Source organism: Heliconius melpomene, chromosome 19, assembly GCF_056956725.1.
Source record: "Heliconius melpomene rosina isolate 202511_hmr_F chromosome 19, ASM5695672v1, whole genome shotgun sequence".
In the NCBI taxonomy this organism is placed as follows: Eukaryota; Metazoa; Arthropoda; class Insecta; order Lepidoptera; family Nymphalidae; genus Heliconius; species Heliconius melpomene.
The window spans coordinates 16,698,836-16,712,037 of NC_140407.1; the positions used below are offsets into that span (position 1 = coordinate 16,698,836).

Below are 13,202 nucleotides of genomic sequence, written 5' to 3' on the forward strand. Positions count from 1 at the left end.
ACGCTTTAATGCAGCTTTTTAAAAATATATAAGAAAAGCATTATCTAATTACAGCGTAGCTGACGTTAGCTTTTCATCGCCAAATCTATAAGCATGGCGGCCACTGAAGTGATTGGTTGTGTGGAAGTCGATGAAACAGAAACTGAAACTAAAAATTTAAAATCCAATGGCATACATGAAAAAAGTGTAAATGGGGAAATTCTTCACGACAAAAATGGCTTTGCTAAATCAACGCATATTATTAATGATGTGACGGTAAGTAGAATATTTTATTTTCTTTTTTTCTGTTCCACTGCAATGCACTTTCGCTGTATAATTAGTGCCGAGTAGGAGATATTCCTGACAGCCAGGCGCAAGCGCCAGCCGAGGCTGACACGTCCCACTAGCCACTAGCCCTCTGACCTTGCAGTCGCAAGGGATAAGGGTGCGATTCATTAGATTCTGTTTGCTTTTGAGAAGAATTGTTGCCAAGGCCACACCAATAATGTTGATTGCTGTAAAGATGATAACAGCAGCATTGTAATCTATTTAGTAATATATTTCAAATATATTTTCAAATCAATTTTTATTTTATAATGGCATTTTGTATTACATATAGTGGAACCAGATTCCCACATAAATTATTGATATTTTTGTGGTTCCTATATCAGCCAAATTACTTAAGTCAAGTACATAGCAATTACATTACATGGCATTGTTTTGTTTCACCATTAAAACCTGTTACAATCATGTTCGTAAAATTAGGAATATGGCAATACAGAGGCCATTAAATTGAGAAGAAATTTTGTTGACAAAATTGTGTAGTTCAAAAATATATATTAAAAGTTGATTCAATTTCAGTCCTAAGAACCTATGAAACCGTTTAAAAAACCTATACCTCTGTGGCAATACCTCTAATAAAATATATACTGTAAATAATAGCATATGTGAAATTTCAGTTCTTTTGTAATGTTTAAAAACATGTGGTGGCTGAAATAAAGTTAAAATATTTACTATTTGTACCCAATATAGTAGGATAAAATTTTAATTAATATAATGACTATGTAGAGAGAAGAGATAGTTTTTCGTCACTCTGACAACAAGATGAAGCAAGCATTAATTTCCACCACATGACAGAAAAGTATGTGCAAAAAGTGTGTGGTGCACAGTCTCTTATCATTCAGTTCCCTCTGCCTAGTAAGCTACACATGTGGGAAGCAGTGTGGAGCTTTACCCTATTCAGGGAGATAAAAGGTAAGCAAATCAGAAAAGGTTTACCTCATTGATCAATTAATAGATGCAAGGAGGATTTTTAAAGATAACTTTTATCAAAATCCTTACTTTGCTACTATGAAGCTGTCCTAAATAAATATTTAAGGTCCCCTTAGACTTTTAAAAGTTGCAAAATCATAGATGTAGGTGTAAGATACAAGTTCATAAAGGCTCATTTACATTTGCATAGTTATTCTCACTTGATCATTTCACAATTGACTACTTTTTACAAAAAATATATATTTTAAAACTAGCGGCCGTCCCGCGGCTTCGCCCGCTTCGACTACATGATTATTCATTTAATAAACACAGTTGACTGACAGCCAAATGGGTGAAATGTCAATGAATAATTTAATTTACTCATTCGGAAACAGCCTTAAATGTTAAATTATTGATTTGGGTAAGGACTTATAATGTTCTTTGCAAAGAAACTGTAATGATTACATATTACAAAAAACTGAGAACCTCCTCCTTGTTTTGAAAGTTGGTTAAAAATATAGATTTATCACAAACAAATACAGATTTATTATAAGTATAAGTATAGTTATGGATTGCTTTATATTTGCAAGCAAACTCATGCCTTGATTTTATTCAAAAATGTACCAAAGTTTTATTATGAACCGATTTTGATGAAACAAACTTCAGATGTTAAGTTGAGTTAAAACAAACAATCGGTGAAAGTTCGAAGTGAATCGCTTCAGTACTTTTAGAAATTAGCATGATCATACATACAGACAAGAAATTCTTGAGATTCTTTTTAAGTGTCCCTCTATCCATTTCAGTCAAAACCCTAAATGTACAGACAAAATATTTTTAGTGTTTTATTATAAGTATAGATTATCACATTTTTTATTTTTCATATAAACTGATATGTAGAAATGAACTATCTTTGAACTATCTTTTATATTGCTTCTGATTGCCTGGGTGCTATTATTCTTATTGCTGCCTCTTTATCGCGTATTTTTTTCTTGCCCAAAAGGCCTCCTGCGATCGATATTAAGGCGCTGCAATCGGTTCTTGCTGGTGAATGGCTTGTTCTTATTCCATCTCTCGTTGTAAGCAGTCTGAGCCACTTTTATTGGGCGTGAGAGTAATGAGTGGTTTTCCATGTGGTTACCAGAATACTTTAGTTTTAAATAGCTAAGCTCTTCACTTCTATCCTCATACACTAAAACTTTGTGCTCTTATGCATCTAAGTCAGTCTACCACTTCGGCTCTCTTGTAGTCGAATACCATATCGTAAAATAAAACGCCATTTGTTAAGGACGACGCACGCACACATAAACCTATCAGAGGGGCACCGCCGCACACGCCTCATTCGGAAATCGAGTCGTAAGTATTGACGATAAAGTTCAAAGTTGTTGCGTGAGAGTTGAACATTGATTAAATGAGCGGTCGTAGGTATACTTGTGGTCACGACTTACGTAATGTGTTTGTTTTCCCGCGTAGGTATATATATGTGTAAGTTCCAACTAAATTTCCTTATTTTTATCCTTAATTATTGTTTCCCACCGCCTCGCCACACTGATGTTTGAGCCTCACTCGAGGCCCGGACCGCCGCGCCGACGTGGTCGCTCGTAAACGAATCGACCCAATTCTTTAAATATTATATAAATTGCTGCAGCAAGTACTTTACTGGTACTCGTTTTAGTTTTTCTAATATTTATCTTCTTCGTTGTTATAATAGTTTTCTTTTTGAATTTTGTCAAAATTGCAAATATATTTGTTGATATTATCATTAAGAGCATTCAAGAGTTTCACTAGGCTACATTTATAATTTTTTTCTTTCACAACTTATTCCGAATTTCTTTAAAATAATAATAATGTCAAAGGCCCTTGACACTACACAGCTAATTTAGATGTAATTTAATCATTTAGAAGAAACATTGTTTTAATAGTATTATTTACATACATTTCAGAAAATGCCAGTGGACCTAAGCGAGCCAGTGCCATGGATGGACTGGTCGCAGCATGACATATTCCCGGGGTCGTTCGAGAAGAGTTCCCTTTGGACCGCAGCACTCACTCACGTAGGCCTCTATATACTTATGTTCCTGGGGTTTATTAACCAACTGCTGTTCAAACCTAAAGTCGCAACGGAAAGAAATAGAGAGGTGAGCCCTTTAATTAAGTAAATATTAAGCATATTTTCTATAATATGTTATTACTTATTAGCTTCATCTATACTCTATTTATTATGGCATGAGACAAAATGTAAAGAAAGAAATTCTGTTTCTCAAACTTTTTTATATTAGATAGGTCAGTTCAGTTCTTAATTTATGGCGTTTCGAGCGTGTCAAAACTACATGATTATTCATTTAATAAACAGTATTGACTGACAGTCAAATGTTGATGTGTTAATTTAATTTACTCGTTCAGAAACAGCCTTAAATGTTCAATTATTGATTTGGGTAACAATTTATAATATTCTTTGTAAAGAAACTGTAATTATTGCATATTACGAAATATACCCATATTGAATCAAATAATATCAATATCGAAATAGAATCCAAAATAATTAATCGAATATCGAATTGAAAATGATCAATTGAGAACATCCATCTTGTTTTGAAACTCGGTTAAAATACAGATTAATTGTAAACAAATACAGGTTTATAAGTATAGATGTGGATATAAGATAATATATATCAAGATAATATATATCAATATTTGCAGGCAAACTCATGCCCTGAGTTCATTTTCGTTCGTTGACTATAACTTTTTTTAATGAACCGATTTTCATGAAACAAACTTTAGATGTTAAGCTGGGCACCAAAGAAATTGGTGAAAGTTTTACGTAAAACGATTTAGTACTTTCAGTGATTCGTGTGACCATACACACAGACAGACAGACAAGAAATTAAAAAATATATATTTTTGCTTTCTATTTTTAAGTGCCCCTCTATCCATTTCAGTCAAAAATACTAAATGTACAGACAAAATATTTTTACTGTTTTATTATATATAGAGATTTTAATTTCTATTTAATTTGTTTAACGAAGGAAAAACCTCCCGTTTATTTATTTTTAAATGTAAAATTTGCAGTGTTATTGCTTGATCTCAAACATTGTAATGTTATATATAAAAGACCAACGTACTTAACTAGGAGGGTAACACAACAACATCAACATACTTCACATCAACTTTATAAAATTGATCATATACTCGTATGTGATATACACATGGTAAATGCACCTTTTACAAGCCTCTGCTGTTATATGAGAATAGCACATATATACTGACGGATGACAAAATATTTTAATATAAAATATTCGCTTGTTTTAATTATGATAGTCGTAATTATAGTATGTCATTTATTTATATTTACTTTTGGATGTTTTTACATGTCAAGTTTTAAAAATATTATTTGAAAATGAGGAAAATAATAAATTTAAATATGAAAAGAATCTTATTTTCTTGTATTCTTGCTTGGGTTCGTTTTTTTAACGTACTTAATTATTTCTTTTTTTTACTATACAATGTGCAATTTTATAAAATTCGCAAATATAATTATAAAAATTATTACATCGATATTCACAAATTTAAATCGTAATTATATTAATGAATGCTTATAACTTGATACTAATTAATGACAGAATAATAAAAGTAGTTTGTTGTCACGCGGCGGCACGGCAGTAGCAGTAGTGCTTGCAAACATGAGTTTAATATGTTATAATAAAGTATAATACTCAGACTTTATTGTTTTCCTCGAGCTCTATAAATACATAAAAGAAAACATCCTCAATGTACGGTGTACGGGTGAAGTGATTGCCGAATATGAATGTTTGTATTAGAGCGGCCGTGGTCGTTGTGGGTTTAAACGTAAACTAAAGGCCAGTACCATAAAGTATATGGTAATAGTGGGCCCGTTGAAATACAAATATTAATAAACAAATTAAAAACTAAAGACCCAGTCAATTCAGTAAAACAGTTGTATAAAATAACTGTTACGGCAATTAGCAAATTTGTCGAAATAAATACTTTAAATTGACATAACCTTTTTATTTATGATCCGATTGCAATAAAATAATATATGTTTTCGGAAGCTTGCCAGAATCCAATAGTGAAAATCGCATCTAAATCGGTTAAATCGATTCTGAGATTAGCGATAACAAACACACAGACAAACGGACAAACAGACAAAAATTTTAAAAATCATTGTTTTGGGTTCTATCTATATATATAAAATCGAAAGGTCACTCACTCATCACGAAATCTCAGAAACTACATGTGCTAGGAATCTGAAATTTTGCATAGGAGTTACTTATAGGACGTAGGTGCTCGCTAAGACGGGAATTTGTAATATTCGAATTCTAAGGGGTTGTTTTTGGGGTTGAAATTGTTGAAATTGTTGTTGGTTTGTATGAAACTTCTTTACTACAAATGCTAGGAGTCTCAAATTTTGCATGGCCGTCACTTATAAGACGTAAGTACACACGGAGACGGGAATTTTCAATATTCCACCCCTAAAGGGTTGTTTTTAGGGTTGGTAGTTTGTATGAAACTTCGTTACTATAAGCGCTAGGAGTCTTAAATTTTCTATAGACGTCACTTATAGGACGCAAGTACACACGGAGACGGGAATTTCCAATATTCCACCCCTAAAGGGTTGTTTTTAGGGTTGATAGTTTGTATGAAACTTTGTTACTATAAGTGCTAGGAGTCTCAAATTTTCTATGGACGTTACTTATAGGACGTAAGTACACACGGAGACGCGAATTTCCAATATTCCACCCCTAAAGGGTTGTTTTTAGGGTTGATAGTTTGTATGAAACTTTATTACTATAAGTGCTAGGAGTCTTAAATTTTCTATGAACGTTACTTATAGGACGTAAGTACACACGGAGACGGGAATTTCCAATATTTCACCCCTAAAGGGTTGTTTTTAGGGTTGGTAGTTTGCATGAAACTTCGTTACTATAAGCGCTAGAAGTCTTAAATTTTCTATGGACGTCACTTATAGGGCGCAAGTACACACGGAGACGGGAATTTCCAATATTCCACCCCTAAAGGGTTGTTTTTAGGGTTGGTAGTTTGCATGAAACTTCGTTACTATAAGCGCTAGGAGTCTTAAATTTTCTATGGACGTCACTTATAGGACGCAAGTACACACGGAGACGGGAATTTCCAATATTCAACCCTTAAAGGGTTGTTTTTAGGGTTGATAGTTTGTATGAAACTTCGTAACTATAAGTGGTAGGAGTCTCAAATTTTGCATGAGCGTTACTTATAGGAAGTAGTTGTTAACTAAGACGAGAAGAGATTTTGCTAAATTTGATACCTAAGCATATAGTTTTGGGGTTTGATATTGTATATGCAATTTCGTAATTACAAGTGCTGGTCAAAAATCTCAAATTTTACATACGAATTATTTTAGTGTCTACGTGCTACCCTAGATGGGATTTTGACATGGATTTTGAAACAAGTTTTTTTTTCGAAATTCGACCCCTAAGGGTGTGTTTTTGGGATATAAGTTAAAACATCTGTTAACTATATAATGCATTTCATATTCTACACATAATTAAAGGATATAAAAGCGAAATCTGCACATGAAAAATATAGGCCTTCGTGGCACAGGGGCACAAGGGTGTGGGTTCGATTTCCACTCGAGGTAATGCATTATTGTATATTAATATTTATATTTTTTCGCTCTAGCAGCAATTCAAAAGCCAGGCGTGAAGTTCGGCCACCCAACACGCAATGCCTCGAAAAATTTAGTGGAAAGTGGGGAAAGGAGTGTCTCAACGCTCGGTTCCCTTTGCCTATACTCTGTACGGAGTACAGTGCGTGAAGCTGAAAAAAGAAAGATAAAGAGGCCAGTCGTGGTGCAGAAGCACGAAAGTGTTACAGTAAATGCGACTGGTTGTAGGTTTTATGTCTACTCGAGGAAATGAAATATTTATTTAAATGTATATTTTCATTTCTTCGCTCTGGTGTCGAGGCAAAGCGTGACGTTGAGTTCCATCACTTAATACGCAATGCCTCCAGAAATGGGCGGAAAATAGGGAACGGAGTATCTTAGCTCTAGATTCCTTCGGCCCACCCCACTGTGCGCTGGATACAGCGTGAAGTTGATTATAAAAATATAAAAACTTAGGAATTAGGTCCATTAATATATCGATAATAGAGGCTTAAAACTACTTTTGTCTCCGATCGCGAATCATGCAAAAATGACTGGTATGATGGATGCTGGCAAAACCAAAGTGTCAAGCCTTTTACAGAATATTGGATGCTCACCGATTCAAATGGTTCTGAGTTGTCTGCAAACATATGGTTCCAAATGATACTGGGGCGCATGCCTCGAGACAGAACAGTACTTCATATGAGGCCGTCTAAAGTAATGTCTCGCTCTGCCGGTGACTCCCAGTGTCTTTGATACCAACTTGCTCTTGGTTTCCGTATGATCACGATACTGACTGATAGTTACTCGAAACGTTAAAGCCCAACATGTTGATACTGGGAGTATATGAGAATAACACTTTTTTTTGTTTAAATTAATAATACTCTATAACAAAAATTTACATAAAAGTGATAAGAGCCCTATCAGGAATGAATCCCTGTCAAGGCCAGTTATTTCGTCTTTAAGTCTGTTTATGCAATTGTAAATTATTTGAATAGTTCAAATTAATACTTATATTTCTTTTTAACATATGGTGAAAGTAAAAAAAAGTAAAAAAAAATTAACCATATCTTTGCAATATTAACCAGAATAAAAAAATTAACCATATCTTTGCGTATATTTTGCTATATACGCTCTAAAAAAATCGGTAATATATATATTTACAAAAAAAATCTTATAACTGATCTTAAATAGTAGGTAATGTAGGTTGCATTCTTTTAAACCATTCAAAATTCTTATAACAAGTACGCTAATACGGTACCAAAGTTATTGAAATGTGCATATTAGAAATCACTAAATAACAACATGAAATATTACAACATAAAGTAATTCAGTATATTGAATTAATAATTGTGTAGTTTAAGCGGGCGAAGCCGCTGGCGGTTGCTAGTTACGCTAATAAAGGTTCCCAATAACATTTTTTTAAATGTCTTTCAAGTACAGACACCGACCCTCTTACGATTTTATTATAAGTATATAGATTATACCCACGAGTATTACTTTATCTAGCGCGCGCCTCTCGCCCCCGCCCGCCGCCCGCCGCCGTCGGTGACGTCCTGTCTTACAGCCGCTAGTTGTTGCCCTCAAACAGGTAGGTGTTTCAGGCGAGTTGAGATAAGCGTTATTGTAAATTATTATTATAAGTGTAAACCTTTGTAAAAATGTTTTTACATAATGAAGGTATTACGTGTTGACTGGCGGAACTCAGCGTTGCTCTTTGCCTCGACACCAGCGCCAAGAAATGAAACTCTAAATTTAAATAAATATTCCATTTTTTCGAGAGGGGAATGAACCCAAAACCAGTCGCATTTATAATCATACTCTTGTGCCTCTGCGCCACGATTGGCCTCTTTATCTTTTTTCAGCTTCACGCAGTATCCCGCACATAGAGGGGTAGGCAGAGGGAACATAGTATTAACACACTGCTGAATTTTTCGTGGCATTGCCTGTTGAATGGCGGAACTCAACGCTGGGCTTTTGTATTGGTGCCAGAGCGAAAAAACATACTAATAAATAATATTCCCGAAACACTGGCGTTCCCCCATCGTGGCGCAGGGGCACAATAACCGTAGCGCCACGACGGCCTGCGAACGATGTTTAACATACACTGTTTACCCCAAAGTTACATCCTTACTGATCTTAACACATATGCACAATTGTAAACTGCTAACACTTATAGTTTCATACATACTATCAACCCCGAATACAACCCCTTAGGAATCGAATATTGCAAATTCCCGTCTTAGCGAGCACCTGCGTCCTATAAATAACCTCTGTGCAAAATTTGAAACTCCTAGCTGTGGTAGATTCTGAGATTTCGTGATGAGTGAGTAATGGCACTTCGCAGTGTCGCTATCGACATGAGTGCCGCGGTAAAGTCGGCTTACGAGTGATACCATTTTACGTGACAACGTTATAACATAACATTTGGGAAAAAATGGCATACTTTGATGAACTGAATTGAATTATTGTTTCTGAATTATCATTATTTTGTATAATTTTAAAAATGATATACTACGCTTGTGCCCAGTGGCGGCCCAGGGCGGAACGCCGGTCACGCTAATCTCTGAAAGTACTGAACTAATTTATGTAAAACTTTCACCAATTTATTTATTTTCACCCAGCCTAAGATCTAATCATGAATTTGCCTGCAAATATATAGCAATCCATATCTATAGTTATAGTTATAATAAATCTGTATTTGTTTGTAATTTATCTGTATTTTTAACCGACTTTCAAAACAAGGAGTCAATTAAACATTTATTCGATTAATTATTTTGGATTCGATTTCAGATTATTTGATTCGATTTTTGTAATATGCAATCATTACAGTTATTTTACAAAGAATGTTAAATTCTTACACAAACCAATAATTTAACATTTAAAGCTGTTTCTGAACGTGTAAATTAAATTACTCATTGACATCAAGCGGGCGAAGCCGCGGGGGGGGGGGGCTAGTATACAATATTCATTCAATTTAAAGTATATATATTTAATTTAAACTTTTTTACGTTTATGTAAAATAAATTTACTATCAACTTATGACATCATCGCTCAATTAGTGATTTATACGATTATCGTAAGATTAGATCTCGCGATAAACGTAGTCGTATTTATTTCGTTTCACACTAAGTTTTTATATAACGTACTCGCTTAAGAAAATCGCAAGACGCAGTCGTGGCGCAGCCAGTAAACGAGTCAGGTTGTGGATTCGGTTTCCATTCGGTGCAATAAAATATTTTATGTTTACATGTTTTCTTTCTTTTCTTCACTCTGATAACGACACATAGCGTGGCGGAGAGTTGCGCCACTCATTACGCAGTGCCTCCAGAATGCAGCGGAAAGAGAAAGGAAGGGACAATGGAAGGTTCCAGCTTCCCTCTACCTAAAACTAAAAAAATGTATAATGACGTTATAAATTATAGTAAAAGTTTTCAAGACAAAACTATTTTATTTATTTTGACGCATTAAAACGAAAAGCTTATTTTAACTTTAAATTTATTGTCCATCTCGTCCGCATCATCGTTCAAGGCCGTTTATCTACACATCGGCATGGTCGACGGTGTGTGCAAACTGCACAGTTTTGGGTTGACGCCTTTCCCGATAACATGACTGCTAATGCGAATCTGTAGACTCGGTATTCGTATTGTCCCCCTTCTTTCTCACCGTTCTTTTACTTAATTAGTCGGGCTAGGTGCGCGGGGACCGCGGCGTCTCCGAAGGTAAAGCTCGCTTAAAAATAATTAAGTTTAGAATTTTGATACTTCATTTACGCTACGTAAGTTATTCAATAATTTGTATGTAGACATATTTTATATGTAGGTTCTGAGGTATGTGTTGGTATGGTAAAATCATGTCAAAATTACAATAAAATTAACCACATAGCATCTGAATATGACTGTTAAGGTGACGGTTGTGGGTTTGATTACCACTTTGGAAACCGATTAATTTTCATTCTTTTGCTCTGATAACAAGATGAAATGTGCAATGCGGAAAGTTCATATATAAAGAACACATGGTGTGTGTGTCTCTTGCGTAGGGTTACGCGCCGCTATACAACCCATTCGAGCAGTTCTTCTCCCGCTACGTGTACCGCCGCGTGCGACACATCTTCAACCGCCCCATCTGCTCCGCGCCCGGCGCCGAGGTCACCCTCAAGGAGCGCTGCACCGACGACTACAACTGGACCTTCAGGTACACTTAGTCACCAACTATACAATGTAACACCAATTAGCGGCATGTACTATACTACTATTACTATTAGTACTATTTTAGATATATAACAAGATAGCATTATGTAACCCTGATGCTCAGTATTCTCGTCCACTCTAGTAGCTTCGCCTTATCTCGTATCGATATCACAGTACCTACGCGAGGCGGTGAGGCTAGGGAAACAACTATACCGTTGTCGCCTGCACCTTCCACTTGCCAAGTTCACACGGTTACAGGTTCACGGGCGCGGAGAAGCGCTGCATCAACCTGGGCTCCTACAACTACCTGGGATTCGCGACCCCCACGGGCGAGTGCGCGGAGGCGGCGGAGGCGGCCGCGTGCCGCTATGGCCTCGCGCTGGCTTCTGCGCGTCGCGAGCTCGGCTCTACGCCGCTGCACGAGGAGCTGGAGCGCACGCTGGCGCAGTTCCTTGGCGCGGAGGCGGCCGTCGTGTTCGGCATGGGCTTCGCCACCAATGCGCTGGGCATGGCCGCGCTCGTACCGAGTGGCGCTCTCGTGCTGAGCGACGAGAACAACCACGCCTCGCTCATCCTGGGCCTGCGGGTGGCGGGCGCGGCCGTGCGCGTGTTCCGCCACAACGACGTGCATCACCTCGAGCAGCTTGCGCGCGCCGCCATCGCAGAGGGACACTGGACTAAGATTGTTATCGTGAGTCGCATTTTATTTCAGGGGAGACAGAATATGTTCAACTTTGAGAAGAAAAATAGGAATAGTTTATTCTACTTATTGGATATTTTAGTCACAATCGTCGGGTCGAATTAAGTACTGTCCTATTTCCACACGACTATCTTATTTTAGCTGTTTTTCTTTTTCTTACAATTTTATTTGTTATAGAGAAAACTGGATTGTGATGATAGTGCATTCACTACTATTGTTTTTTACATAGGGCATTCCCATGTAAAAAACAATTACATAGTTTCTATGATTCTGAGATTGTGGTGCGCAGGTAGTGGAGGGTGTGTACAGCATGGAGGGCTCGATCGCGCCGCTAGCGGCCATCGTGGCTCTCAAGAAGCAGCTAGGGCTGTACGTGTACCTGGACGAGGCGCACTCCGTGGGCGCCACGGGCGTGCGCGGGCGCGGCGTGTCTGAGCTGTGCGGCGTGCCGGCCGCCGACGTGGACGTGCTCATGGGCACTTTCACCAAGAGCTTCGGCGCCGCGGGCGGCTACGTGGCGGGCAGCGCCGCGTTGGTGCGCACTGTGCGCGCGCGCGGCCACGCCTGCGCCTACGCGGGCGCCATGTCACCGCCCGTGGCCGCGCAGGTGTTGGCGGCAACGCGCGCGCTGGCGGCAGCGGGTGGCGCGCGCCTGTCCGCGCTGCGTGCCAACACGCGCTACTTCCGGGAGCGCCTGCGCGCGCTGCGCGTGGTGGCGCTGGGCCACGCGGAGTCGCCAGTGGTGCCCATGATGGTGTACACCTTTAGCAAAATGGCGGCCACGGTGGAGCGGCTCACGGCGCGCGGCGTGGCCACCGTGGGCGTGGGCTTCCCCGCCACGCCACTCAACAAGGCGCGCATACGGTACTTCGATTTTCACTAGTGTTATGTTCTAACTTCAAATTATCCGCAAATTCTTTGATTTTTTTTTCTTTTGCCCCTTAAATCTATTAAAGAATGAGAAGTCCAAAACGTCCACCGAATATATGTAATTTGTAGGTAATTTGACATTACGTATTCATTCGGTGTTCTAGGTTCTGCCTGTCGGCGGCGCACACGCGCGAACAGCTGGACGAGTGCCTGGCGGCCATCGAGGAAACCGTAGACGAACTGGGCCTGCGGTACTCGCGACACCCCGCGCCGGCCCTGGCCGAGTAGATAATTGATAAATGCAAATGTGTTATTAGCGTCGCTAGACCTCAGAGAGTGTAAAACGTGTACATATTTGTTGTCCTCCCAAACCCCCTAGTAGACCAGTGTAAGGTAATTTGAATCTGTGATGTGGCTGTGGCTTCGACTAGTGTTATGTTTTCCACCTCCCTGAGCGTGTGTGTGCCCCAGGGCCCACGAGGCCTTTATTTAGGGCCTTAAATAATACGTTGTATACTTGTTATACACAATAAATTATTTTCTCACATGTTTCTGTTTTTTATTTAGGCAC

The 13,202-nt window shown here is 38.3% G+C and overlaps 1 protein-coding gene across 2 annotated transcripts; it reads left to right on the forward strand.

Moving 5' to 3' along the window:
- Positions 1-13,180, forward strand: lace (serine palmitoyltransferase long chain base subunit). 2 transcript variants are annotated; one of them, XM_085202648.1, is made up of 6 exons: positions 1-255; positions 3,171-3,365; positions 10,911-11,065; positions 11,320-11,752; positions 12,051-12,625; positions 12,796-13,180. In XM_085202648.1, the coding sequence occupies exons 1-6, from the start codon at positions 94-96 to the stop codon at positions 12,917-12,919; spliced, it is 1,644 nt and encodes a 547-aa protein (XP_085058774.1). In that variant the 5' UTR covers positions 1-93; the 3' UTR covers positions 12,920-13,180. The 2 variants fall into 2 exon arrangements, with proteins under 2 accessions (XP_085058774.1, XP_085058775.1); XM_085202649.1 differs by lacking the exon at positions 1-255 and adding an exon at positions 1,120-2,889.
- Positions 13,181-13,202: the final 22 nt, after the last annotated feature.

What these genes read in the sequence shown, in the direction of transcription:
- lace (XM_085202648.1), top strand. Translation starts at nt 94, where the DNA reads ATGGCGGCCACTGAAGTGATTGGTTGTGTGGAAGTCGATGAAACAGAA. An exon ending in ATATTATTAATGATGTGACG is followed by an intron (nt 256 to 3,170) that starts GTAAGTAGAATA and finishes CATACATTTCAG; the next exon opens with AAAATGCCAGTGGACCTAAG. An exon ending in CAACGGAAAGAAATAGAGAG is followed by an intron (nt 3,366 to 10,910) that starts GTGAGCCCTTTA and finishes TCTCTTGCGTAG; the next exon opens with GGTTACGCGCCGCTATACAA.